The sequence below is a fragment of the Lepus europaeus genome, chromosome 12 (genome assembly GCF_033115175.1).
Source record: "Lepus europaeus isolate LE1 chromosome 12, mLepTim1.pri, whole genome shotgun sequence".
Classification (NCBI taxonomy): Eukaryota; Metazoa; Chordata; class Mammalia; order Lagomorpha; family Leporidae; genus Lepus; species Lepus europaeus.
This window is the reverse complement of record NC_084838.1, coordinates 60,298,866-60,324,569: the sequence shown is the minus strand read 5'-3', so window position 1 is coordinate 60,324,569 and position 25,704 is coordinate 60,298,866. Positions and strand designations below refer to the sequence as shown.

The following is a 25,704-nucleotide window of genomic DNA, read 5'->3' as shown; positions in this document are numbered from 1 at the left end:
TACACACAACACACATGCTTGCATTTGTTATACATAAATATAAAATTTTACTCGTTATCTCTTGGAAATTTGGGGTTTTCTACAAATTTGTGTGGCAGCAATTATTGGGGGTAATTCACGGTGATTTTTTTTTTTTTTGACAGGCAGAGTGGATAGTGAGAGAGAGACAGAGAGAAAGGTCTTCCTTTTTGCCATTGGTTCACCCTCCAATGGCCGCTGCAGCAGGCGCATCTTGCTGATCCAAAGCCAGGAGCCAGGTACTTCTCCTGGTCTCCCATGGGGTGCAGGGCCCAAGCACTTGGGCCATCCTCCACTGCCTTCCCGGGCCATAGGAGAGAGCTGGCCTGGAAGAGGGGCAACAGGGATAGAATCCGGCGCCCCAACTGGGACTAGAATCTGGTGTGCTGGCGCCGCAAGGCGGAGGATTAGCCTGTTAAGCCACGGCGCCAGCTGGTGATTTTCTATTTTGACTATAAATAAAGTATTATTTCAGTGAACCACAGATATGACATCAAGTAAGAGGACAGTACTTTAACAGAAAAAACATCATCACCGATTGTAAGCGAAGGTGGCTGGTTGTCCACTGGATGCACTGTGATGTTAAGAGCATACACTGGGAAGGACTCATGAAGAGGAACAGATGGATTAGGTCCGTTGTAGCAACAGCCATTCACAGAAGGGCCAGCATCTCCATCCGAAACCACCAACGAGATGGTGTCAAAACAAGGCAGGAGGCCAATCTCGCCACCTGGAAGACACAACTATATCTAACACCTGACTTTTTAAAGATATAGACCACATAGAAGAAATCTACTCCTACCTCTTCTACAAGCAGCAACTGAGAAGGAAAGGAACTTACATGCATAAAATGTGAAACCTCATCTTATCACTATGAAATTTAACATAGTCATGAAAATAATGCAAAAACGGTTGTCCATCTGTTGCCTCTGGTGAAATCCCTGCCAGCCATCTAACACCATATGGAGGCAAAGCAGGGCTAACAATGGTCTGACAGTTCACAAATGAACAAGGGAGAGATGAGAAGCTAGACTGGTGATGGTTTCATTCTGCCCTCATCATCGTTCTGTGTAGGGAGAGACAGAAGGAACCTCTATCCCACGATTGGCCACTGGCTTTTCTTTTGCATTAACCACCACTGTCAATTGACCACCATCAACCACACAGCACATGAAAGGCATAGGAGACTCCAGAGTGGTCAAAGACAAAGGTAATCTACATTTTTGTTGTTTTCTTTCAATATTTCCTTATGTACCAGACAAAATGTTGTAAAATAGCAACAGTCTTTGGAAAGGAAGTGACATTTGCTTTTCTTCTTTTGTCCCTCTGCTGACATTTTAGGATTCAAAATAGCCCCAAGTTAGACAGTGAGAAGGAAGAAAAGATAGCCTGCTCTTGGGTTGGACAGCATGGAGGAGGAGTCCTGGCTTGCCAGGGGCCAGCATGTCTCCACATCTGCGCTCTTGGTGATTCTCACACATCCCCTTCACAGGGCCAGGGGAAGGGGGCAGACAAAGAAAATCTAGAGATAACATTACAGAGCAATAAAATGATTAAAAGATGAGAAAACTGAAAAAAAAAAAAAGAATTGAAGTTGATAGAGTTAGAAACAACCAGTCTTCCTAGTGTCTGCTAATACTAACTGATAGAATAAAAAAGGGAGAGAATGATCCAACATGGGATGCAGGATACACAGCAGACTCATAGAATGGCAGATGTCCTAAATAGCTCTCTGGCCTCAGAATCAGTCCTTAAGGCAGTCGGATCTGGCTCAAGAGCCCATGAGAGTATTTTAGGCATGGAAAGCCAAGACACTCTGGGGAAAAAAAAAAAAAAAAAAAGACCTAAATGAAAGATCTCTGCAAGTGAGATCCCAGTGGAAAGAATGGGGCCATCAAAGAAGGAGGTACCTTTCTATGAAGGGAGGAGAGAACTCCCACTTTGACTATGACCCTATCGGAATAAGATCAAAGTCAGTGAACCCTAAAGGCTTCCATAGCCTTGGCAACTCATGACTACAGCCTAGGGAAATTACTGAGGCCATAAACAAGAGTGTCAATTGTTACGTCAACAACAGGAGTCACTGTGTACTTACAGCTCATGTGGGATCTGTCCTTAATGTGTTGTCCAATGTGAAGTGATGCTATAACTAGTACTAAAACAGTACTTTTACACTTTGTGTTTCTGTGTGGGTGCAAACTGATGAAATCCTTACTTAGTATATACTGAATCGATCTTCTGTATATAAAGATAATTGAAAATGAAAAAAAAAAACCTGGTGTTAAATTGGAAATTGCATAGAAAATTAATTTTTAAAAAATATCATGTAGGATCTCTGTCATTATGTGTTGTACACTGTTATTTAATGCTATAACTAGTACTCCAACAGTATTTTTTTACTTTGTGTTGCTATGTGGGGGCAAACTGTTGAAATCTTTACTTAATATATACTAAACTGATCTTCTGTATATAAAGAGAATTGAAAATGAATCTTGATGTGTATGGAAGGGGAGAGGAAGCGGGAAAGGGGAGGGTTGAGGGTGGGAGGGAAGTTATGGGGGGGAGGGGAGTCATTATAATCCATAAGCTGTACTTTGGAAATTTATATTCATTTAATAAAAGTTAAAAAAAAAAAGAAACAACCAGTCTTCAACTTTGGGAAAAGTCAACCTAAGAGGTCTCTCACCTGTGAATAGTCATAAAAATCAAATTGGCTTAAAACTCTTTTTAAATTATCTTTTTTCCTTTTTTATTGGCTTAAAACTCTTACCATTCACTCACTGGATAAATATTTATTTCATACCTACTATGGGATGATTAATGTTTTGGTTGCTACAGTAGAAAAAAAGACAAGCCATTTCTAAACAATGTCAGGAGCTGGCATTTGGTGCTATGGTTAAGACACTGCTTGGAACACTCACACCCCAAATCAGAGTGCCTGGAATTGAGTCCCAGCGCTGCTCCTGATTCCAGCTTCCTGTTGATACACTCCTGGGGAGGCAGCAGATGATGACTCAAACTGTTGGGTGCTTGCCAGCCACATGGAAGACCTGGATTGAGTTCTCAGTTCCCAGGCCTGCCTGCCTGCCTGCCTGCCTTTCTCTCTCTCTCTCTCTCTCTCTCTCTCTCTCTCTCTCTCAAATAAAATAACTAAGTCAATAAATGAAGTGCCAAAAGACAAATTGAGTGCTGGGAACCGAAAAAAGTCTAATGGGAAAGAGGGAAATGTTAAGTTAGAAAATCACAGGTGTTTGTATGTGCTATGAGCATACATGAAATTGCTATATCGGGGCAGGTGTTGTGCTGCAATAGGTTAAGCTGAGATTGGGATTCCCACATCTCTTATCAGTGTGCCAGTTCAAGTCCTGGCTACATCAGGATTCCATTCCCAGCTTCCAACTAAAGGAGGCAGTAGATGCTGGCTCAAGTACTTGGGATGGGGTTCATGGCACCTGGCTTTGGTCTGGCCTACCCACCACCTTTGTGGGTATTTGGGCAATGAACCAGAAGATGGAAGATCTTTCTGTTTCTCTACCTCTCTGTGTGTCACTCTGCCTTTCATACTAAATACATTTTCACACAAGAAATTGCTACTATTAAACCACTTTTTACCCACTCAATGGCAATTTCAAATACAGTCAGACCACCATATCCAGGATTTCCACATCTATGGATTAAAACACCCAGATCAGAAATATTCTGGAAAAAGAGAGGGAGGAGATGAACAATTTGGAACATGCTCAATCGGACTGGCCGCAAATGGTGGAGTTAGAAATGTGCCAGGGGATTCCAACACAATCCCATCAAGATGGCATGTACCAATGCCATCGCACTAGTCCAAGTGATCAATTTCAGCTCACAATTGATAGCTCTGATAGGTCTAAGAGTCAAAGAGATCACACAAACAAGACAAGTATCTGCTAATACTAACTGATAGAATCAAAAAGGGAGAGAAAGATCCAACATGGGAAGTGGGATACACAGCAGACTCATAGGATGGCAGATGTCCTAAACAACACTCTGGCCTCAGAATCAGCCCTCAAGGCATTCAGATCTGGCTGAAGAGCCCATGAGAGTATAGCAGGCATGGAAAGCCAAGATATCATGGAAAAAAAAAAAAAGACCTAAATGAGTGATCTCTGTGAGTGAGATCCCAGTGGAAAGAACGGGGCCATCAAAGAAGGAGGTACCCTTCTCCGAAGGGAGGAGAGAACTTCCACTTTGACTATGACCCTATTGGAATAAGATCAAAGTCAGTGAACTCTAAAGGCTTCCATAGCCCTGGCAACTCATGACTAGAGCCTAGGGAGATTACTGACGCCATGAACAGGAGTGTCAAATTGTTAAATCAGCAACAGCAGTCACTGTGTACTTACACCCCATGTGGGATCTGTCCCTAATGTGTCATCTAAAGCCAAGTGATGCTATAACTAGTACTGAAACAGTATTTTTATACTTTGCGTTTCTGTGTGGGCACAAACTGATGAGGTCTTTACTAATTATATACTGAAGTGATCTTCTGTATATAAAGAGAATTGGAAATGAAAAAAAAAAAACAACCTGGTGTTAAAATGGAAATGGCATAAAAAATTAATTAATTTGAAAAAAAAATTATGTAGGATCTCTGTCTTTAATGTGCTGTACATTGCTATTTAATGCTATAATTAGTAATCCAATGGTAGTTTTTTCACTTTATGTTGCTATATGGGCAAAATGTTGAAATCTTTACCTAATATATACTAAACTGATCTTCTGTATACAAAGAGAATTGAAAATGAATCTTTACATGAATAGAAGGGGAAAGGGAGCGGGAAAGGGGAGGGTTGCGGGCGGGAGGGAAGTTATGGGAGGGGGGAAGCCATTGTAACCCATAAGCTATACTTTGGAAATTTATATTCATTAAATAAAAGTTTAATAAAAAAAAAAAGATGAAGATAAAAAAAAAAGAAATATTCTGGAAAAAAAATAATGCATTTTGAATGAGTATACTTTCCCCTTGTCATTATGTCCTAAATAATATAATGTAACAAGTACTTAAATAAATTTTTACATTGCATTAGATATTTGAAGTGATCTTAAAAGGATTTAAAAAGCATACAAGGGAATTTATGCAGGTTGTATGCTAATAGCACACCACTTTACATCAAGGACCTGAGCACTGTGAGGTTTGGGTATCTACAGGAAGTCCTGGTAAAAATCCCCTGTGGATACTGAGTGAGGGTGATCCTTCCGCCTGGGTACAAGGTACTAAGTGTGAAAGAAGATGAGAATACAGGCAGGGCACACACACATGAGCAAGTCAGGGAAGTCTTTCCAGCTGGCTCTGATGGCTTTGTGCTGGGCAGTAAAGGGAGAGTAAGCATTTGCCATTTGCCAGGCAGATGAGGCACAGAACTGAGAGTTGGGAGAGAAGATCTGCCAGGAGAGGTAGTTGGGGAGAGAAATGGAAAAGGACATTTTGAGATTTGATGATTGTTTACAGCCCTTGTCTCTTCTGTTGAGGAACAGTGTTTTTCTCCTTCATACTATTTGTTGAACTCTTAGTATAGGGTTAACCTTATGAGTATAGGTAAACTGAAAATAGATCTTTGTAAAAACTAAGAGTGGGAATGGGAAAAGGAAGAAGAAGAAGGGTTGGAGAGTGGGTGAGAGGGAGGGTAGGGAGAGAAGTATAATTATGTTCCTAACTCTCTATATATGAAATACATGACACTTGTATATCTTAAATAAAATTGAAAAATAAAAGACAAAAAAATTCCAGAAACATGTCACTTAAAAAGGAAAAGGCAAGCAAAACACATTCAATAATTAATTTCTCCATAATGAACACATAGGATATACACGAATCTCATTTTTTCCATGAACATTTGGATGTACTTAAAGAAATAACTGGAAAGGTAGGCTAAAAATTAAATGATTAAAAAGGCTACACTGGGGATGGAAGACTTTTTTACCTTGAAGTAGAATAGTGCGAGGGTTGATTTACACTGAAAAATGTTAATCATAGTGTGAATTGTAAGAAAAATTTTGAATGATTTCATGTTTAATATTGGAGGAAAAGAAAATTAATAATGTACTTCTACAAGTAAAATATTCAGTTGTTAAAGCTTATACCATTTAACATATTTCAGTAATATTCTAAATAAAAAAAATGTACAAGATGGCATATACAATATGATTAGAAAAAAGAAAATACTGTGATCCTGAAACACCAACAGAGATTACCTTTGAGAGGTGTTAATTAGTGGATTTGTCAATACTTCTGTATATATTTTTACATTTTTATTAATATAAAAAGAACAGATTTCATGTATTTCATTGGTACAATTCTAAGAAGATAACTATATTTTTCTCCCTCCTTCCCCACCACAATCTCCTCCTTCCTTCCTTTTTTTTAATTTTTGCAAAAACACAATTTCAGTCTACTCTATAATCACAGGCTTAATATGCCAGTAATACTTCTTCATATTTTCCATTCTTTTCAAGTTTTTGTAATGAGCATGGATTCTTTTTATAATTACAGAAAGCAAGTAAAATAATACTGATAAAACTATTCTTGGGTGGTCATTGTAGTCGATGCACAGAAGCAAGAGGGGACCAGATGACTCACTGACACTTAAGTCTGCAATACTGGGGTTCTTTATGCTGGTCATGGCATAGTGCTGAGTAATTACCCATTGAGTAAATCAGTGAACATTATAAGCAAACACAGCATTCAACTATGAAAACATCCTTTGAACCCAGTATTTCTTCTAATTTAATAACATGACTGAAAACTATCTATTTGAGATACACAATTTGTCCCAATGTCCTACATTTAAAAAAATTTTAAAAAATTAGTTAGCACTCCCTTACATGGCCATTACACTGGAAAAAAATCTAGCAATATGTACACCCAGTGGTCAGCACTTGGGATACAGCACTGGAAAAGGAGACCAACTCTTCTCACCCCTTCACCTGTACTGCATGAGCCTGCCAAAATTGCTAAAACCAAAGGGGCCCAGAAGAGTCTACAGACCTGTTTTCTGCCGGTCTGTTTCAGATCTAGCGAGAAACTCAAAAAGAGGGGCAACAGCACATGAACTACACTTCCTGGACCGGGAAACAGTGAAAGCTTTCCTAAGACCAAACACAGACAAGAGGAAAGGCAGATACAACTTAAAGAGAAAAGATGTCTGGTGGAGCAATACAAGTGTTCCACAGTAATTCATTAGCCAAGACACAACCGGTATCCTTGTAATTGTTTGTTTGCAAAAATACACAGGAAAGATTTTATTTTTAAACATTTCCTCCTACTTCCAGATAACTCGTTAGCTATCTCCACCCCTCTTTCTGAGTCCTTGCCCTCCCTCACCACTTGATTTCTCTGACTCTTCAAACAAGAAAATCATTTGAATTCTGGTAGTTCTTCCTTGTGCCATCACTGGTTCTCACATATGCCAATAATGTTTCCACTATGAAATCTGCACATATTAGTAACCAGGAAACCATAGCAGAGTGTGGTTAAAGCTGGCATGAGGGGTGGGTATTTGACACAGTGGTGAGGATACCACTTGGGATATTAGAGTGCTTGATTCCAGTCTCAGTTTAGCTTCCAATTCCAGCTTCCTGCTAATGTGCACCGTGGGAGGCAGAAGGTGATGCTCAAGTACTTGGGTCCCTGTCACTCACGTGAGAGACATGAAATGAGTTCAAGACCCTCAGCTTTGGGGGGCCGACGCTGTGGCGTAGTGGGTAAAGCTGTTACCTGCAGTGCCAGCATCTCATATGGGTGCTGATTCCAGTCCCAGCTGCTCCACTTTCGCTTCAGCTCTCTGCTATAGCCTGGGAAAGCAGTAGAAGATAGCCTAAGTCCTTGGGGCCCTGCACCTACGTGGGAGACCTGGAAGAAGCTCCTTGCTTTGGATTGGCTCAGCTCTGGCCATTGCAGCCATATGGGAAGTGAACTAGCAGATGGAAGTCAGTGTCAGTCTCAGTGTCTCTAACTCTGTTTCTCTAATAAATAAATATTAAAAAATTAGACTCTTAACTTCAGCCTAGCCCACCCCTGGTAATTGAAGGTATTTGGGGAGTGAGCCAGTAGATGGAAGATCTCAATCTCTTGGTCTTTCTCTGTGTCTCTGCCTTATTATAGTCAGCCAGAGGAAATCTATGGCATCATCACCGAGGAAGTACTGCCCCCAAGGCTGTAGATGACATGATGATGAGCAGATATGTCCTGCTGTCCTCTCTGTATATGAACTTTTTTAAAAGGAATTATAATTAATAGTTGTTTGAAAGTCAGAGTTACAGAGGGAAAGAGAGAGATCTTCCATCCATTGGTTCACTCCCCAGATGGCCAGGGCAGGACCAGGCTGAAGCCTGGAGCCAGGAGCTTCTTCCAGGTGCCCCACGTGGGTAGCAGGGGCCCAACACTTGGGCCATCTTCTGCTGCATTTCCTAGGCCATTAGCAGGGAGCTGGATCAGATGTGGAGCAGTTGGGATACAAACTGGCACCATTATGGGATGTGATGATTGTTTCATCCACTATGCCACAACACTGGCTCCATTTTATTAAATATTAAAAGTCCTTCCTAGCAAGGTCTGGATTAGACCCCACTGTAATCCCATAGCGCCTAGCCTTATGTAACTTGCAGATAATCATATGCAAATTAACATTTTTGTTAATTTTACATATCATGTGGGAAACTGATGCCACCTTGACCCAACATCATGTGACAGCAGCAATTAGGCACAGTATTTATAACGAGGCTTTTGCTGTATACTCTACCTGTACTCACACTATCATGTGCTGTGGGCAAGTTAAATAAAGTTCAACACACCCTCATTACTTTTCAGCAGTTCAAAAAGCAGATGAGCTACTTTTTAGGAGCTAGCTGGTGATCAGTAAGCTTTCTAAAAATTAATAATGTAATTACATTATGGAACCTACTTCAGGCATTTCTATTATGATTGATGGATCCACAAGCTATGATGGTCAAATAAGTATTCTTCAATTTTGCCAAAAAGGAGATGAGGGGAATCACAGGGTAAATAGGAGTCCTGTGTGATCAGGAATAGGACAGCAGTTAACACACACACACACTCTCACTCTCTCTGCACTCTGAATGAGAAACACCTCTATGTGGGGTGATGATACTTGCAAACATGAGGTATAGACTGCAGCTGTATCTTTTTCAAAAAATTATTCATTTATCTGAAAGTCAGACAGAGATCTTCATCTGTTAGTCCCCAAATACCTGCAATGACCAAGGTGGGCCAGGCCAGAGGCAGGAGCCAGGAACTCAATCCAGGTCTCCCCCAAGGGTGAGAGTAACCTAAACACTTAAGCCTCTCAGAGTGTGTATTAGCAGGAGATTGGAATTGGGACCAGAACCTGGACTCAAATCTGGGCACTATGATGTGGGCAACCCAAGTGGTATCTTAATCGTTGTTCCAAACCCTCACCTATGCATCTTTATTTTAATGGAAGCAAGTATCAAGACCACTAGATTATCTGAGCCTGTAGCACAGGGTGGACTGAAACTCCCACGTTTTCATTGCGGTGCCCCTTGAGTCATGCTGTCACTTACCTGTGTGTTTATATGTCACAGCCCCTGAGATAACATCGCTCTGAGAGAACTGAATCACAGGGACTCCAGCTTTGCCCACTACCCCATGCTCAGGTGCTCGCACAACCACAAACATCAGCTTCAGGTCATCACTGTCCACATCAGTGGCAAAAACATGTTCAGGGGTGATGACCACCTCCCCACCCTCGGAGCAGTGCATCACGGGGACGAGGTCAGCCTTCAGGACTGGGGGTTCGTCATTTACAGGGAATACCTAAGCAGGAGAAAAATGCACATTAGAAAAAAAAAAAAAAGAAATGACAAAATCGCCCAACTGTAACTCACAGCTCCTAGTCCGAGCGACAGGCATTATTTATGTCTTCCAGATATGTGAAACAATAGCCGTGGAACTTGGCCAAGCAGCCTGCGTCTTGCAATTTTCCCCATACGAACCATCTTGCGAGGAATGCCCCACGCGAGAAGCATTTGGGAGAACATGGTTACAATTTGGGACTCAGAGCTCTCATTTGTTCTCAGACAAAATATAAATGTAATGTAAAGTGTTCTTCATCAAAGCCCCGTCCTCTGTGGTTAAATCCACACATATTCCAGAGGAATGCTGGTCCTTGTGGTCTAATGCATTTCCATTTACTGCATCAATGTTATTTTTATTTTAAATGACTTGGTGATTACAAAGCTTTCCTCCACCAGCAACTTCCTGCCAGCCAGGAACTTGCTCTGGGCTTACAATATGCAGCAGCTGCATTTCAAACCATGTGACAGTGGAAACTCCGAAACCATTTAATCAGCACCAGATTTCAACTTGACAAAACACTTTTCTCTAACTTGCATGAAAATAATGCTCCAGGTAGCAGGAAAAGGAAAGTAACATGGATCCTGCTGGCTCTCTGAACTTAGAATAATCACGTAGAAAACGGATAAAATGTGTCTTCCAAACAAGCAAGAGGGGCATTCTGCATGTACATTCATAGCCACAGCCTAGTAGGTGCTCTAAATCAGACAAGACTCACTTAGGAGTCCCCTCAACCCTCCATTTCTTTCCCTCATGCTTCAGCCAAAGTGATCTTTCTAAAAATGTTGATTTCAAGGGGACAGCATGGTGGCACAGCTGTTTAAGCCACCACTTGGGATGCTGGCATACCATATCAGAGTGCTGGTTTGAGTCCTGGCTGCTCCACTTCTAATCCAACTCCCTGCGAACATGCCTGGGAAGGCAGCAGAAGATGGCCCAAGTGGTTGGACCCTTGCCACCATGTGGGAGACCCAGATAAGAGTTTCTGGCTCCTATCTTTAGCCTGGACCAACCTTGGTTGTTGCAGCCATCTGGGATTGAACTAACAGTTGGAAGATTGACCTCTCTACTTTTCCCTCCTCCCACCTACCCTTGTCACTCTTTCAAATTATAAAAAAAACTTATTTAAAAAAAGTCATTTTCTAGTCACTGCCCTGTGAAGACCTTCGATGGCTTCTCCTGGGCACCTCTGGCCTCACCCACAGTGAGATTTAAATTTGCCACCCGAACCCACTCAAGGCCTTTGTTCCATCTCTTTACCCTGCCTGGTTCTGCTCTGTCTCCAACTCTGTTCAGAACTCCTCCTTTGGGGTTACATGTAGATTCTTCAGGGAAGCTAATTTTTAAGGGCTACTATCATTGTTCTCTTTTAGCACTTTGCTTATTTATAGAACACATCTAAGTTTTTAACCAATTCATGACCATGGTGGTCACCTCTTTAATGCCTGGTCTTCAGCTCTGGGCAGTAGCCTCTAGAAGAGGAACGCTGTTTGTCTTGATCATTTTTCAAAAAGATTTGTTTATTTGAAAGGCAGAGTTACAGAGAGGCAAAGGCAGAGTTAGAGGCACAAAGAGAGAGAGAGACATCTTCTATCCACTGATTCACTCCCCAAGTGACCACAATGGCCAGAGCTGGGCCAATCTAAAGCCAGAAGCCTGGAGCTTCTTCCGGGTCTCCCACACAGGTGCAGGGTCCCAAGGACTTGGGCCATCTTCTATTGCTTTCCAGGCCACAGCAGATAGTGGGTTGGAAGTGAAGCAGCCGGAACTCAAACCAGCACCCATATGGGATGCCAGCACTGCTTTACCAGCTCCACCACAGAGCCTGCCCCTGTCTTGATCGTTTTAGCTCAAGTATCTAGCTTAAGATCTAACACATAGAGGCACTTAATAAATATTTGTTAAATGAATGAATGAGTGGATATAATTATGTATATAAGCCATGATTATCCTGCTCCTTAAGCAGGCTAACAACTCTGAAACAAATATGAAGTTATGCGGGCACATTCCTTTAATGGGTAGGATGGAGAGTTGGAAACCCTAGGCATAATTATTTAATAAAAAGCAAAAAAAAAAAGAGCATACAATATTCTTTATTTTCTATTAGCTTGTTAAGAAAGATTATCTTTGATCATGGCCTCCAAGTGAATTAATTAAAGACACTCTCTCTCATTGATCCTGATGCTAAGGAATCTCACGAATAAATTCAATGATGACCATTTTACAGCAGTTCACAAAAGAGCTTCAGTTTTCAAATGGATAATAAAGTGCAAAGCCAATAAACTAAGAAATTCCTTCTGGGTAAGGAAATATTATAAACACTGGCCCCAAAGTTGGTTCTGCCTCTGTTAGCTCTCAGAGATCATGCTCTATTGTTTAAAAAATAATAAGCAGATTGTTTCCCCTAAATGCATTGCTTATTGTTGGTAATAAGATGGTCACAGATGGAAACAGACTTGAGGCTTTGTCCCCTAAAAGTCTGCTCTACTCTTTATTTTTTTTTTTTAATTTACTTGAATGGCAGCGAGACATAGAGGCAGGGAGACATACAGAGATTGGGAAAAGTATTGTGGCAAAAGCAGGCTAAGCTGCCACCTCCGACTCTGGAATTCCATACGGGCACCAGTTCATGTTCTGGCTGTTCCACTTCTGATCCAGCTCCCTGCTAATGGCCTGGGGAAAGCAGTGAAAGATGGCCCATGTGCTCAGACCCCTGTTATCCGTCTGGGATACCAAGAAGCTGCTCCTGGCTTCAGCCTGGTCAAGTTCTAGCCATTGCAGCCATTTGGTGAGTGAAGTAGCAGATGGAAGATCTCTCTCTCCCGCTCCCTCTGTAACGCTGCCTTTCAAATAAATACATAAATCTTTTTAAAAAGAGATAGACTTTGGGCCACAACAAGTCCAAAACAACTCCCACAGTTACAAGAGGAGTTCACTAGGTCCACTGAGACCTCAGCTGATGCCAAGGTCTCCAAAGCCAGATCACCTCACTAATAGGCGTGATACTGCAGAACAGACCAACCTTAACAGTATTGTTATTATGTTAACCAGTCAGGCCAGGTAAAACCACATCCATCAGACAGTCTTCACTAGGGCCCAGAGACACCCCAACCCACATTTCCTCTCCTCTATGAAATCCTCTTATTACTTGGTTAATGCCATTCCTAAGACCATTGGCTGCTGTTCTCACCCTGGCTTTTGTACTACTGTGTCTGTTTGAGTGTTTACAGGAGTTGATAATGGAACAAACCAAAGCCTTCAGCAGCCAGGTGGTCAACTAAATGCTGCTACAGGGATATACACAGCTACCCACCCAGGAGATCACAGCTTGAGACATCGCCCCATGCCAGCAGGAAGTAGCTCTAAAGTCAGATCATCATCCCTCCACCCTTCCTGGACTTTGGGGGCTGATGTAATCCCATACAACATTTGTTAATTAAAAAACAAAAGGGGGGAATGTCAGTAAAATGGTGCAGTATTATCTGTGCTGTGATCTAAGCCCCAGGACACCATCCTCCACTCTAGCCCCTGCCACCATTGCTAGAAGCCAAGTGACCAAATGGCCCAACCACAGATGTCAGTTCTACCCTCATAGCGGGACTTGTTGATCCTATCTCCCTGCCCCCGAAAAGGTATAATAAGACCTGCTTCCCACACACATCCTCTCTCTCTATCTCACCATCCCTCCCCCCACCTTTCCCCATGCAACAATAAACCTTTCCTCTAAAAAGAGAGAGAGGGGGGGGGGAGGGAGAGAGAGAGAGAGAGAGAGAGAGAGAGAAATAGAAAGATCTTCCATCCACTGATTGAATTACTAAATGCCTGTCACAGCTGGGACTGGTCCTGGCTGAAGTCAGGAGCCCAAAACTCAATCCAGTTCTCCAACATGCAGTGGCAGGGACCCAACTACTTGAGCCATCACCTTCTGCCTCCCATGGTGCACATCAGTAGGAAGCTGGACTCAAAAGTGGAGCCTGAACTCAATCCCAGGCACTCTGATACAGGAAGTGGGTGTCCCAAGCACCCAGTGTCTTAGTAGCTGTGATATAGGGGAAAAAATGTAACCCAGAAAAATTTTGGAAGCTGAAGTAGCACACTGCTCTTCATCCAAACCTCAAAGGCCATACGAGGACTAAGTAGGAAAACAGGCCTGGCATAGAGAGAAGAGTGTAGGAACTATGGGCAAGCATGGTCCTTATAATCAGTTGGCAAAGCCGATGCACGGCAGAGACAGGAGGAAAAACACTGCTGAGTTACAGAGTGGAAAGGCTAGCCCAGGTCCTCATTGTCAAGTTAATGACTTTGGGCAAGTCATTGAAAGTTGTTGAGTCTAAGTGTTCTTAGCTATGAAATGGAGATAATTCCTTTCCTATCTGCTTCTTAAAACAACAGATTGTGGGAACACTCTTCATGTATTACTAATTGGAAAATATCCTACAAAAACTTAGTTATCACCATTGGTAATAATTTCATATTACAAATATCTGACAAAATTCTAACCAAAAGTCCCAGAATTTAGTGCCGTGAGAATGCTTAGTGGTTCTGCAGGGAAACTGGTGAGTTTTTCTGAAGATCTTTCTGTCACTGGTTCCCCAACCCTGCAAAGTATGAGTCAGGCTCAGGAACTTGGTGGCCACTCAGCAGAGAACCCCAGCTGTTCCCCTAAGACCTTCGGGTTCGCACAACTTTTATGTGCTTATTTTTTCCCATTCGTTTAAAGGAGGGAAAACGATCTCAAACCCCAGTGTTGCTAGCTACCTACAGAGCTGGTAAATAAAAACTTGAGTGCTACAGTAAAAAAAAAAAAAAAGGACATAGAACCAAATATTTTTTAAATTAAGTATCTAGATTTGAGACCAAGCTAATTCTACCTTTAAATGCCTTGGAGAGAAAGAACAGTGTGCCCATTTCACCAATGTAACTGTGGTCTCTACAACCTGAGACACACAAAGGTATCCAAAGGCATTCTCTTGCTTTGAAGCCGTGTGCTTCAAGTTCTATCAGGGACACTGAGAGGTTTCCAAGCCAGATGCTTTACTTCTCTGATCCAGGGAGGAAACTTTCTACCCACCTCAACATGTAGAACAAATTCTGCTGAATTTGTGCCATCTGTGACCTCCAAGAGTATGTCATCCTGAAGAACCTCAGATCCATCATGTTGATACCTGTGGGGATAATATCTGTCACTCAATTATCAAGAACACTGTGAGAGTAAACTGAGATGCATGACACAGGGACCCTTACATGGCTTGGGTCACATGCTCATTAAATAAATAAATGCATAAGAACAAAACAGCATAATCATGAAGTCACATGTTCAGCTACACAAGTATTCCTAGATGTAAAATTGCTCCACCCTGGAAAAATGTGTTGTACACATTGATCATTTGCCCCTGCAACAAAAATCAGCCTTTTAATTGACACCATAACAACAGGAATCATTTGGTGTAGTTCTGCCTACTTGTAGAATACACTGGCTGGGGCCAGGGGACTCTGAGACTGAGCAGTAGACAAGAAATAGGGGACCACTGCATGGATTTGATGAATCCCTCTGTACCACTTTAAGGGCTAACCTGTCTGTATTGTGGTTCTATTCAGCTCTTCTCTAAAACCTGGCTCTATAATCTTGCCTCTTACTTGTCACTTTCCCTCTTCCATTAACTAGCTCTCTCCCTCTCAACCTATAAAAATTCCAAACCCTCTCCCAAACTTAAAAATAACATTCTTTGGTCTATCATTGGCTCTCTCTTTCCTTAACTCTTAGTCCAGTTTCTTGAAGAAATTATTCATTCTAAGTTTTCCATGTACATTCCTGTCCACAGCTGTTGAACTGGACTGAGACAAGTCTTTGTCATATCAGCTATCTCTCTAGGATAATAAGGGATAGAAATAAGTCTTAGGAATTGAAAACAAAAGTTACTTTAAAGATAGTATACAATATTGAAGATATTAACCCACAGAAAAAAAATCATTGCTTTAAGGTATTTTACTCAGGACCAGTCTCATGCATAGGCTGGGTAAGGACTTGAGTGTGGGATTCCATTCCAGTGGTGGTACAGGTCTATAGTTTGCCATGCTCCTTATCCTGTTTTTCTAAAATAGGTAAGTGATAAAGTACTATTTTATGAAGCTAACACCTCCAAAAAGGGTTACCTCCAAAGTCATGTCTATGGGGTCAAGCAAATTGACTTTTGAAAATTCTTTCAAAACCTGTCTCCTTTACATACTCATACCAGCCGCATGATCTTGGGCAAATCCCTTAACCTTTTGTGCTTAGCTCTTCGACTGTGATATGAGAGTAAAACCATCTACTGTGTCAATCTTGATTAGTGTGATGATTAAGTGGGAGGGAGAACATAATTGAAAATCTCTAGCAGAGTACTTGAACATATAATTGTTTCAAAGATTGTACCTTCTTTTTCTCATCATTTACTCCTTAGCAATAATTGCCTGAACAGAATTCTCTTTTTAACGCTTAGCTGAGAGCATCATCTCCAATAAAGGGGGTTGAATTTGAAAGGGAATAGGAGTGAACAGTGAAAAGAAGCGAAGAAATTTGGAATGGTAAGTCAATGATGTAACTAAACTAACAGTTTAAACTGAACTTCGCATGTGTAAATTGTAGTTCCTAAGCATATATAGAACTAAGCAGTTGGTGTTCAGTGCCTCATACTACACTTTATCAAAGGAGCAAATGCTCTTTTGTAACTTGAATTTTTTTTAAAGATTTATTTCTATGTTAATTTATTTGAAAGGCAGTGTGTCAGAGAGGAGGAGACTGACAACAGAGAGATCGAGATTCCATCCACTGGCTCACTACCCAAATGGCTGCAACAGCCAGAGCTGGGCCTTGCCAAAGCCAGAAGCCAAACCAGGAACTCCATCCTGGTCTTCCACATAGTTGGCAGGGACCCAAGCACTTGGGTCATCATCTGCTTCCCAGGCACTTTAACAGGAAACTGGATTGAAAGCAGAGCAACTGGGACTTGAATCTGCACTCCAGTATGGGATGCCAGCATTGCAAGAGGTGGCTTAACCCTGTGTTACAACACTGGCCCCTATAATTTGAATTTATGTGAGAAATTAGTCAGTTTATCTATCTAGCTGGCCATTGCTTTTCATTGTTTGCTGTATTAGCCACAGAAATTATCTTACTAGATTTTGTAGAAAAGTTTCTTGCAAAACTATAGTAGATAGAAGAAATGGAAGACATTAGGTGTGGGGAACTAATGTAGGACCATGAGGCAGGGATTACTCTATCCCTGTAGGGACAGAGTACTACTTCATGTCCTACCTACTCAGTCTACCCTACTTGTGCACCTGCAAACCCTTACTGAGTAGAAAAAAATAAAAGTTATACTCAAGACCTTGATTAACAGAATTCTACCCCGGGATTTTCAGGATTATGAAATTGGCTTTTCTTATAGTCAAGTTCAATTATGCAGATTAGCCTCACCCATTATTTCAGTCTCCATGTTTGATTGTTACCTTTTGTGATATGTGCATTTGCAACAAATTTAATATTCATGGTAATTAATTTTTGTTATTCAAATATCCATCAAGTCTTCCTACTGGTACAGCAAGCCAGAGGGAAAGAAAGTGTCTGAAGGGAAATGAAAAAACAGGTCATCTCTAATTTTTCCTCTGACTCTTCAAAGTGTTAAATGGCATGTTGGAAGCTCTGAAAGAATCCAGTAAACTTCATTCTCCTTGCTCTGCCTCACGACGGGTCCAGATGGGAGCCAAAGCATGAAAAGAACAAAGTCATGAAGTGTTCTAACCTAACTTTTAAGGTGCAGAGGTCTCCCCAGGAAAAGGTGCCCCCTGGGTTTAAAGGAAAGCCATCGAGCTCCACCCCTCCATGCAGAGGCCGTCTCTGTAGGGAGAAGTAGATGTTGTCCTGCACGGTGTCCACGTCAGAGACCAGGATGTGCTCTGTGCTGATGACGTGCTGACCTCCCTCAGTCACTCTCAGAGGGTTAGTGAACACCTACCAAGAAAGAGAAAAACATTCAAAGTCTTGTTCCACGAGGTATCCCTGAAGACAGAGCTCATTTAATCACTGTAAAACTCCCAGGACCCTCTTCACGTGTCAATTTTTCATGAATGGGGTAAGGGAACAAGTTCATAGCTGAAAGTTTTGGCTAAAATATTTTTGTAACCCGGCTGGCGCCGCAGCTCAATAGGCTAATCCTCTGCCTTGCGGCGCTGGCACACCGGGTTCTAGTCCCGGTCGGGGCACCAGATTCTGTCCCGGTTGCCCCTCTTCCAGGCCAGCTCTCTGCTGTGGCCCAGGAGTGCAGTGGAGGATGGTCCAAGTGCTTGGGCCCTGCACCCGTATAGGAGACCAGGAAAAGCACCTGGCTCTCGGCTTCGGATCAGCAAGGTGCACCGGCCGCAGCGCGCCAGCCACAGCGGCCATTGGAGGGTGAACCAACGGTAAAAGAAGACCTTTCTCTCTGTCTCTCACTATCCACTCTGCCTGTCAAAAATAAAAAAATTAAAAAATTTTTAAAAATGTTGTAACCCAATGTTTCCAATCTTAAGCATTGATGTGTACAAAGATGTGTCTCCCTCTTATTTTACCAAACTTACCTACATACCTACATATTTGTGGAAGGAAGGAAGGAGTTCTTATTTTTTAAATTTTATTTATTTATTTGAGCCACAGAGAGAAAGTGCACCCATATGCTGATTCACTCCCCAAATGTCTACAAGAGCCAGACCTGGACCTAACCAAAGACCGCAGCTGAGAACTCAATTCACATCTCCCACTTGGTGGCAAGAACTCAATTACTTGAGCCACCACTGATGTCTCCCAGTGTCTTCATTAGCAGGAAGCGGAAATCAGGAGCCAGAGCCAGGTAGGGAACCCTGGTACTCCAGTATGAGACACCAACACCTTAAGCACTTAGTCAAACACCTGCCATGTAGCTCTTTATTTAAAGAGGACAATTAATCTTTGCACCAAGGTTCCTACTTAGGAACCTCATTTGCATGAGTTTTATCATGTGAATAGCCCAGAATGGAAGTGCTTTCAGGAATACATTTGGCTACATTAGATGATTTTTAAAATATATATTTTAGGGAAACTTTCAAAGAAACAAAAGCATAAAGTTAATTTGCCTCCATTTTTTTAAAAAAAAGATTTTTTTTTATTTGAAAGTCAAAATGAGAGAGAGAGAGAACAAGGAGTACCTGCAACTCAAACAAGGACTCATATGGGATGCTGACATCAGAAGCTGAGTGCAGCTTAGCTTGCTGTACCACAACACCAGTCCTCCCTTCTTTTCTTAGGGATGAGACATATATAGGTTCTTGTCCTCTCTGGTTTGTAATGAAAGGGAAATGTTCCTCCTTCCGTTCTTAAGGGGGTAAAAAGAGCCCAATAATAGCCTCACTGATTAAGTCTGGCACTCACAAGTGAAGGAGGGGAACGGGGCAGAGCAGACTCTTGGTGTTTGAATGCCAGTCTCACAGATAAGATGCACAAAACAGCATAGCCTTTGTAGTTTACTCTTAATGAAAGGTGTGGGTCCTTTGAGTCTGGCAAAAAAACACTGGACAGCGTAGCATGAGAGGGTCCATCTGAATTTATTTCAGAAAATTAAAGAGCTTCTTTAGATTACAAAATAGTACAGTTGCCCTGTGGTGAGAGCCAATAAGCCCTTCTGGTTGCTAAGAGACCCAGGACTTAATCCCCCTTCCCTTGATCAACATGTGAAACTCAGCAGAATGAAAAGCTAATGAATGAGATTCAGATAGAACTTTGAAAATAATGCCAAATTCAGCAACCAGAAAACCTCACCCAGTGGATAAGTAGCCCCATGGAAGGTGAAGGGCTCCCCTCCCCTTGCTTTTCCCCCCTTGATTGTAGCCATTAAATTAAAAAGTTGATCTTTCCTTTCTTTCCTTCCCCCACACCAGGCCTTGTACGTACCTCAGGAACTTGATTGTCCACTGGGAGAATGGTAATGTTAAAACAGATCCCATGCAAAGTGCCACCGTGCTGGTTGCTAATGGAAAACGTGAACTGGACGTGTCTGACATGAGGGCCTATATCCTGTAGAGGGGGCATGTAGGCCACTTTCAGGTAGTTCACAGCGTGCTGCAAAGCAAATCGAGATGGACTTGAGGGTGTGGATCAGCAAAGACCAGAAACCTTCAGAGACCCATGTCCAAGACAATCATTGTGCTGATATTAAACCTTACCATCCTCAATTTAAAGATCCCCCAAGGATATAGTTTATAAATTATATGTTCTACATATCAGGAAGGAAAAAGACAAAGAAATTAAGTAAATATGTCAAGTGTCTGAAGCCACCAACTCTGTAAAGGCAGGCTGGTATTATACCACAGTGAGTTAAGGTGCAGCTTATTGTTACACTGGGTCAAGTCCCAGTGCTCCACTTCCTATCCAGTTTCAGCTAACGAATACCCCAGGAAGGTAATATACGAAGGCCCGAGTACATGGGTCCCTGGCACCCAGTGGGAGAGCTGCATGGAGTTCCTTGCTCATGGCTTTGGCCTGGCCCAGATCTGGATATTGTAACCATTTGAATAAACCAGCATTTGGAGATTCCACCTCTGTCTGTCACTCTGCATTTCAAATAAGTAAATAATCTTTAAAAAAAAAAGAGAGAGAGAATAGTACTTACTACATGGGATTCACATAGGCATTTAAAACCTCTAACTGCAGTGAAATTAGGCATAATTAGTCCAAACTACACAGCTGTCTGCCCTAAACACCATTATTGTGACTTCCCATGGGGACTTCAAAGTAGAATCTACACAAGTAGGCAGAGTTTTGGTGAAGGATTCTGGAAGATAATAAATGCTATGGGTTGAATATTTTTTAAGATTTATTTATTTATTCATTTGATAGGCAGAGGTACACAGAGAGAGGAGAGAGATCTTCCATTTGCTGGTTTACTCCCCTAATGGCCACAAAACCAGGAGCTTCTTCTAGGTCAGGAGCTTCTTCGAGGTTTCCCTTGTGGGTGGCAGGGGTTCATGGACCTGGGCCATCTTCTGCTGCTTTCCAAGGCACACTAGCAAGGAGCTGGATCAGAAGTGGAGCAGGCTGGGATTCAAACTGGCGCCCATATGGGATGCCAGCGCTGCAGGCTATGGCGGCCACAATGCCAGCCCCTATGGGTTGAATTGTGTCCCCGTAAAATGATATGCTGAAGTCCTAAACCTCAGTATCTCAGAATGTGACTTTATTTCAAAACGGGCTCTTTGCAAATGTAATTAGTTAAAATGTGGTCATACTGGAGTAGCTATATCCAATATATCCAGTGTCCTTATAATGGGAAGAGAGAGAGGACGGCCACATGATGACGAAGGCAGAGATGGGAGTGACGGCTTGCTAGCAGACCACGAGAAGCTAGAAAGAAGCAAGAAGGATTCCCCAACAGGGTTTCAGGAGGTACATGACCTTATCGACACCTTGAATTCAGAGTTCTAGCTTCTAGTATTAACAGACAATGAATCTCTGGTGTTTTAAGGCATCATATTGTGGTACTTTGTTATGGCAGCCCTAGGAGACTAATGCAGTAGGCTACTGAGTGAGTTAAATTTGCCTGAATTAAAACATACGTACCTGATCCCCAAATTAGAGTCCTGCTCCTGGCAGAACAAGGCAAAGTGCTGTGTTGAATTCTACCAAGATTCTGATGTCATATCCAACTTGATCAAGCACTTTTAAACAGATGCCATGTGCTTAATGGAAATGTACAAGCAGAGATAATAAAGACATTAAGCTTTTATGGCAGACATCAAAGGCCAGTATTCTCAGCTGCAACACTCAGGCATGTCTATCTTCTTGCAGGACATTTATATCATCAGATTTATCAATATTTTCACATATCATCATACCTGTGTGAATGAATTCAGTCCCAGGGCAGTAGGATTTTTGGTTAGCTTTGGTATGCTGTCCACCATGAATAACTTCCCAGCATCCAAGTATCTATGGATAAATACAGGAGAATATATCAGCTAATGCTACAGGTAAAAGAGTCAAATACCCTGCAACCAAATTTCAAAAACTGAAAGAACTCATTGTGGAAAGATATCAGATGTCTCATCTTCATATTCTTGTTTTAGATAGGGAGGAGGTGCACTAACTTTATGTCCAGGATCATTGATGCCACCTCATAACTGCAAAAGATATGTACGGAATCTTCTGATTCGGCATCATGAAAGGGAACTGTTATTCTCATCCCAAGAAGTTTCCTTTATTATCATGTACATGACCCTGACCTGCCACTTTTCTGGACTGAGATCATTTCTTAACCTGTGATATCAAAAAACAATGTTACAGAAAACCTTAATAAATTTTACTAAAAAGAAAATCAAGCACTCTCTTTAGAGAAGGGGGATTAATGACTGAAGCCCCATTATGCTGAAGATACTACAGGTTGCAGTGATTTTCTAATTAATCCAGCTTTTGAAGGGAGGGCCGAGATAAGTTTGAGATAACAGTAAACTCTGAATTGAGTATAAGTTCATGTCTGACCAATGAAGCAACTGAATCACAGTTCTATATAATGATAGTTTTTACTCTCGAATCCTAGAACTGATGGCCCTAATGATGATTTTTCAAAGATACCTGTGGCTGAAGGAGAAAAATGGGGGAGTGGTGATTGTGTAGAGCAGCTCCCCATCATGTGATTCTGTATCTAGGAAGTACAGATGTTTCTTGGTTATGTAGGCAACCTCTGTCTCGTTGACAACCAAATGCCGAGAAACTCCTGGAGCCTCTTTTGGAAGCTGGTCATCCACTGGAGTGATGTGGATTGCCACCACCTGGAATGAAAATATTTATCCCATTAACCCAAGATACCAAGAAAATGCCAAAAAGTAAGTCTCCCATTACCTAGTCACAGATAAAGTGATTTTCAGAAGCTGAGATTTATCATACACTTTTGTTAAAATGATTCAGGAGCTATTGAGGGCATGAGATAAAAAGGAGATACTTCTTAATCAATTTATATTCCGTTTAAAGAATTTGTTTATCACAGTTATAGTTTATCCAGTCATGAAGGCTGTAGGATGAGCACATAAAACAAAAAAATGTGTTCTAATTTTTAAAAAACACCTCCTTGCCATCAACAGCCTACACTTTTCTTAATCTTCCCTATGCTCAGTCATCAGGCAGAGAAACCTTAACATAACTTTTAGTTCTACCTTCTCCACCCATGTATAACATAGTCCCAGAGTTTCTGCTCAAGAAATTTCTATACCAATTCCAGCCCTACCTGTAACCCTAAGTATTAGACCTACTGCTATAGGCCAAACTCTCATAAATTCTCCCCTATGTTATTTTCAACAGCTTCCCATTAGCCCTAACTCCAACAACTAATCTGGACTGTCATATTTCTAGTATTATTTTTTTTAAATGTAATCAAATCAGTTGATTCACCTCCTGAAAAATTCTTAACTATCCATCCATGTTATATAGTATTATTCAAATTCTTTAGCAAGACTCCAAGATCCTTCATAGTTTAGACACACTCTATTTTTCACCTTTATCTTCTCCCACTTTTCAACATTAACCTACTAGTTGCACACAATAGACTATGTTCTGGTCCTCCAGCATACGTCCATGCTTTGGCTCAAGTTGTGTCTTCATTCTGGCGTGCTTTTCTCTTGCTTTCTCCAGCTATATGAATTTGTCTCAGCCTTTAAGCCTCTTCTTAAGACATGCCCAAATTTCTCAGTTGGAATTAATTAATTCCATTTTCTCAAATTTCTCTTATCACTTGATATGTTTCAAATGTTTCCATTCTTACAAAATTGTTGTTGAAACTTATGCAACAATTTTTTTAAGATTTACTTATTTATTTGAAAGGCAGAGTTACAGGGAGGCAGAGGAAGAGAGAGGTCTTCCATCCACTGGTTCACTCCCCAGATGGTTGCAATGGCCGGGGTTGTGTCAGTCCGAACCCGGGAGCCAGGAGCTTCTTCCAGGTCTCCCACATGGATACAGGTGCCCAGGGACTTGGGCCATCTTCCACTGCTTTCCCATGCCATAGAAGAGAGCTGGATCAGAAGTGAAGTAGCTGGGACTTGAACTGGCACCCATATGGGATGCTGGCACTGCAGGAAGTGGCTTTACCTGCTATACCACAGCACTGGCCACTGCAATGGTATTAACAGGTAGGGCTTTTAGGAAATGATTAGGCCAGGAGAGAGCTCTGCCCTTGTGAATGGATTGGTGCCTTATAAGAATTTGAGGGGCGAATTCACCCTTCTATCTCTTCACCAATGTGAGGACAGAGTATCTGTGCCCTCCAAAAAATGCAGCAACAAGTTGCCATCTTGGGAGCAGAGCAGCTCTCATTCAACCTGCTGGAGTCTCAATCTTGGATTTCCCAGCCTTCAGAACTGTCAGAAACTTTTTTTTTTTAATTTCTCAATCATCTAATAGCGAGTATTTCATTATCCCAGCATGAATGGACTAGGACATCCCTCTGCTGGACTGAAAGTTCCATGATGGCTAGATTACAGTTGCATGCAAACCACATGGAATTTGATAATACACAGTTAAAGTATTTACTGCACTACTCACATACCAGAAGCTGTTTGACCTTAAATAAGTTACTCAACTTTCTGATACCAATTTTTAAGGCTTTAAATATAAAATTTAGTTATTTAAATGGCAGAAAGACACATAGAAAAAGACAGATGACAGTGAGAGAAAGCTCACATTTGCTGGTTCACACCCCAAATGCCTGCAATGGTTGGGGGGCTGAAGCCAGGAGCGGAGAACTCAACCCTTGTCTTCCTCACGGATGGCAGGAACCCAATCACCTGAACCATCCCTGCTGCTTCCCAGGGTCCACATCAGCATGAAGCTGGAATCCAGAATGCAGGTGGGAATAAATCCCAGGCACTCTCGAAAGAGTTACAGAAAGAGAGGGAGAGACAGAGAGATCTTTCATCTGCTGGTTCATTCTCCAGATGGTCACAACAGCCAGAGCTGGGCCAGGAGCAAGGAACTTCATCTGGCTCTCCCACGTGTGTGGCAGGGGCCCAAACACTTGGACCATCTTCCACTGTTTTTCCCAGCCCATTAATCAGGGAGCTGGATGGGAAGTAGAGCAGCCAGGACACACATCCCATATGGGATGCCAGGGTCACAGGCAGCAGCTTAGCCTGCTTTGCCACAATGCCGGCCCCCTAACCAGCATTTTCTTTGCTAGGCCAAATGCTCACTCTGTGTCAGTTTTCTTATTTGCAAGTTCAACATGACACTAACAACCTCAGAGTTCTTTGTGAAGATCAAATATCACTATGTAGGTAAAATGTCTGCCATGCAGTAGGTACTTAATACATATTATGCTCATCTCTTCACAACATCTGGCATAATAGTTTATAGAGGGAACGCATTTCCTCAGTGTTTGTTAACTGAATGAGTCAACATGGCTTGTTTGCAATAGTAAGAAGTCTTGAAACTGTCCTCACAGGTTCAGATCATGCTAGAGGGCAAGGAGCACTAACCAAACAGCTCTAACCATCACACCTACTTCCTTAGAATACTCTGGAATTGGTTACAGGAAAGCTGTTACTTTCTCTGGGCGTGGCACAGGCACAGGGGTATCTGCATAGCCTGCCATATCAAAGTATTCTTACCCTGATTTTATGTTGATGCTGTCACCAAAACACAGATCAGCAATGACAATTCTGTCTAAAACAGTGGTGGTCACAGGACCCGATTTGAAAATGAAAATAATTCCTTTTTAAATTGACATACAGAGCAGAAACTAAAGCAGTTAAGCTTTTCTATTATGTAAAATAAGACTATATCACATCAG

General features: G+C 41.8%; 1 protein-coding gene across 12 annotated transcripts in view; it reads right to left on the bottom strand.

Moving 5' to 3' along the window:
* FREM1 (FRAS1 related extracellular matrix 1) overlaps nt 1-25,704 on the bottom strand; it is a 301,861-nt gene that overhangs the window by 83,249 nt on the left and 192,908 nt on the right. For all 12 annotated transcript variants that reach the window (XM_062208226.1, XM_062208223.1, XM_062208232.1 and 9 more), the window contains 7 exons: nt 22,497-22,693; nt 21,764-21,854; nt 19,824-19,991; nt 17,665-17,873; nt 14,955-15,048; nt 9,592-9,844; nt 554-748 (listed from right to left, as the gene is read on the bottom strand). In XM_062208226.1, coding sequence (XP_062064210.1) covers nt 554-748; nt 9,592-9,844; nt 14,955-15,048; nt 17,665-17,873; nt 19,824-19,991; nt 21,764-21,854; nt 22,497-22,693 — 1,207 coding nt within the window. The remainder of the gene's footprint in view (nt 1-553; nt 749-9,591; nt 9,845-14,954; nt 15,049-17,664; nt 17,874-19,823; nt 19,992-21,763; nt 21,855-22,496; nt 22,694-25,704) is intronic.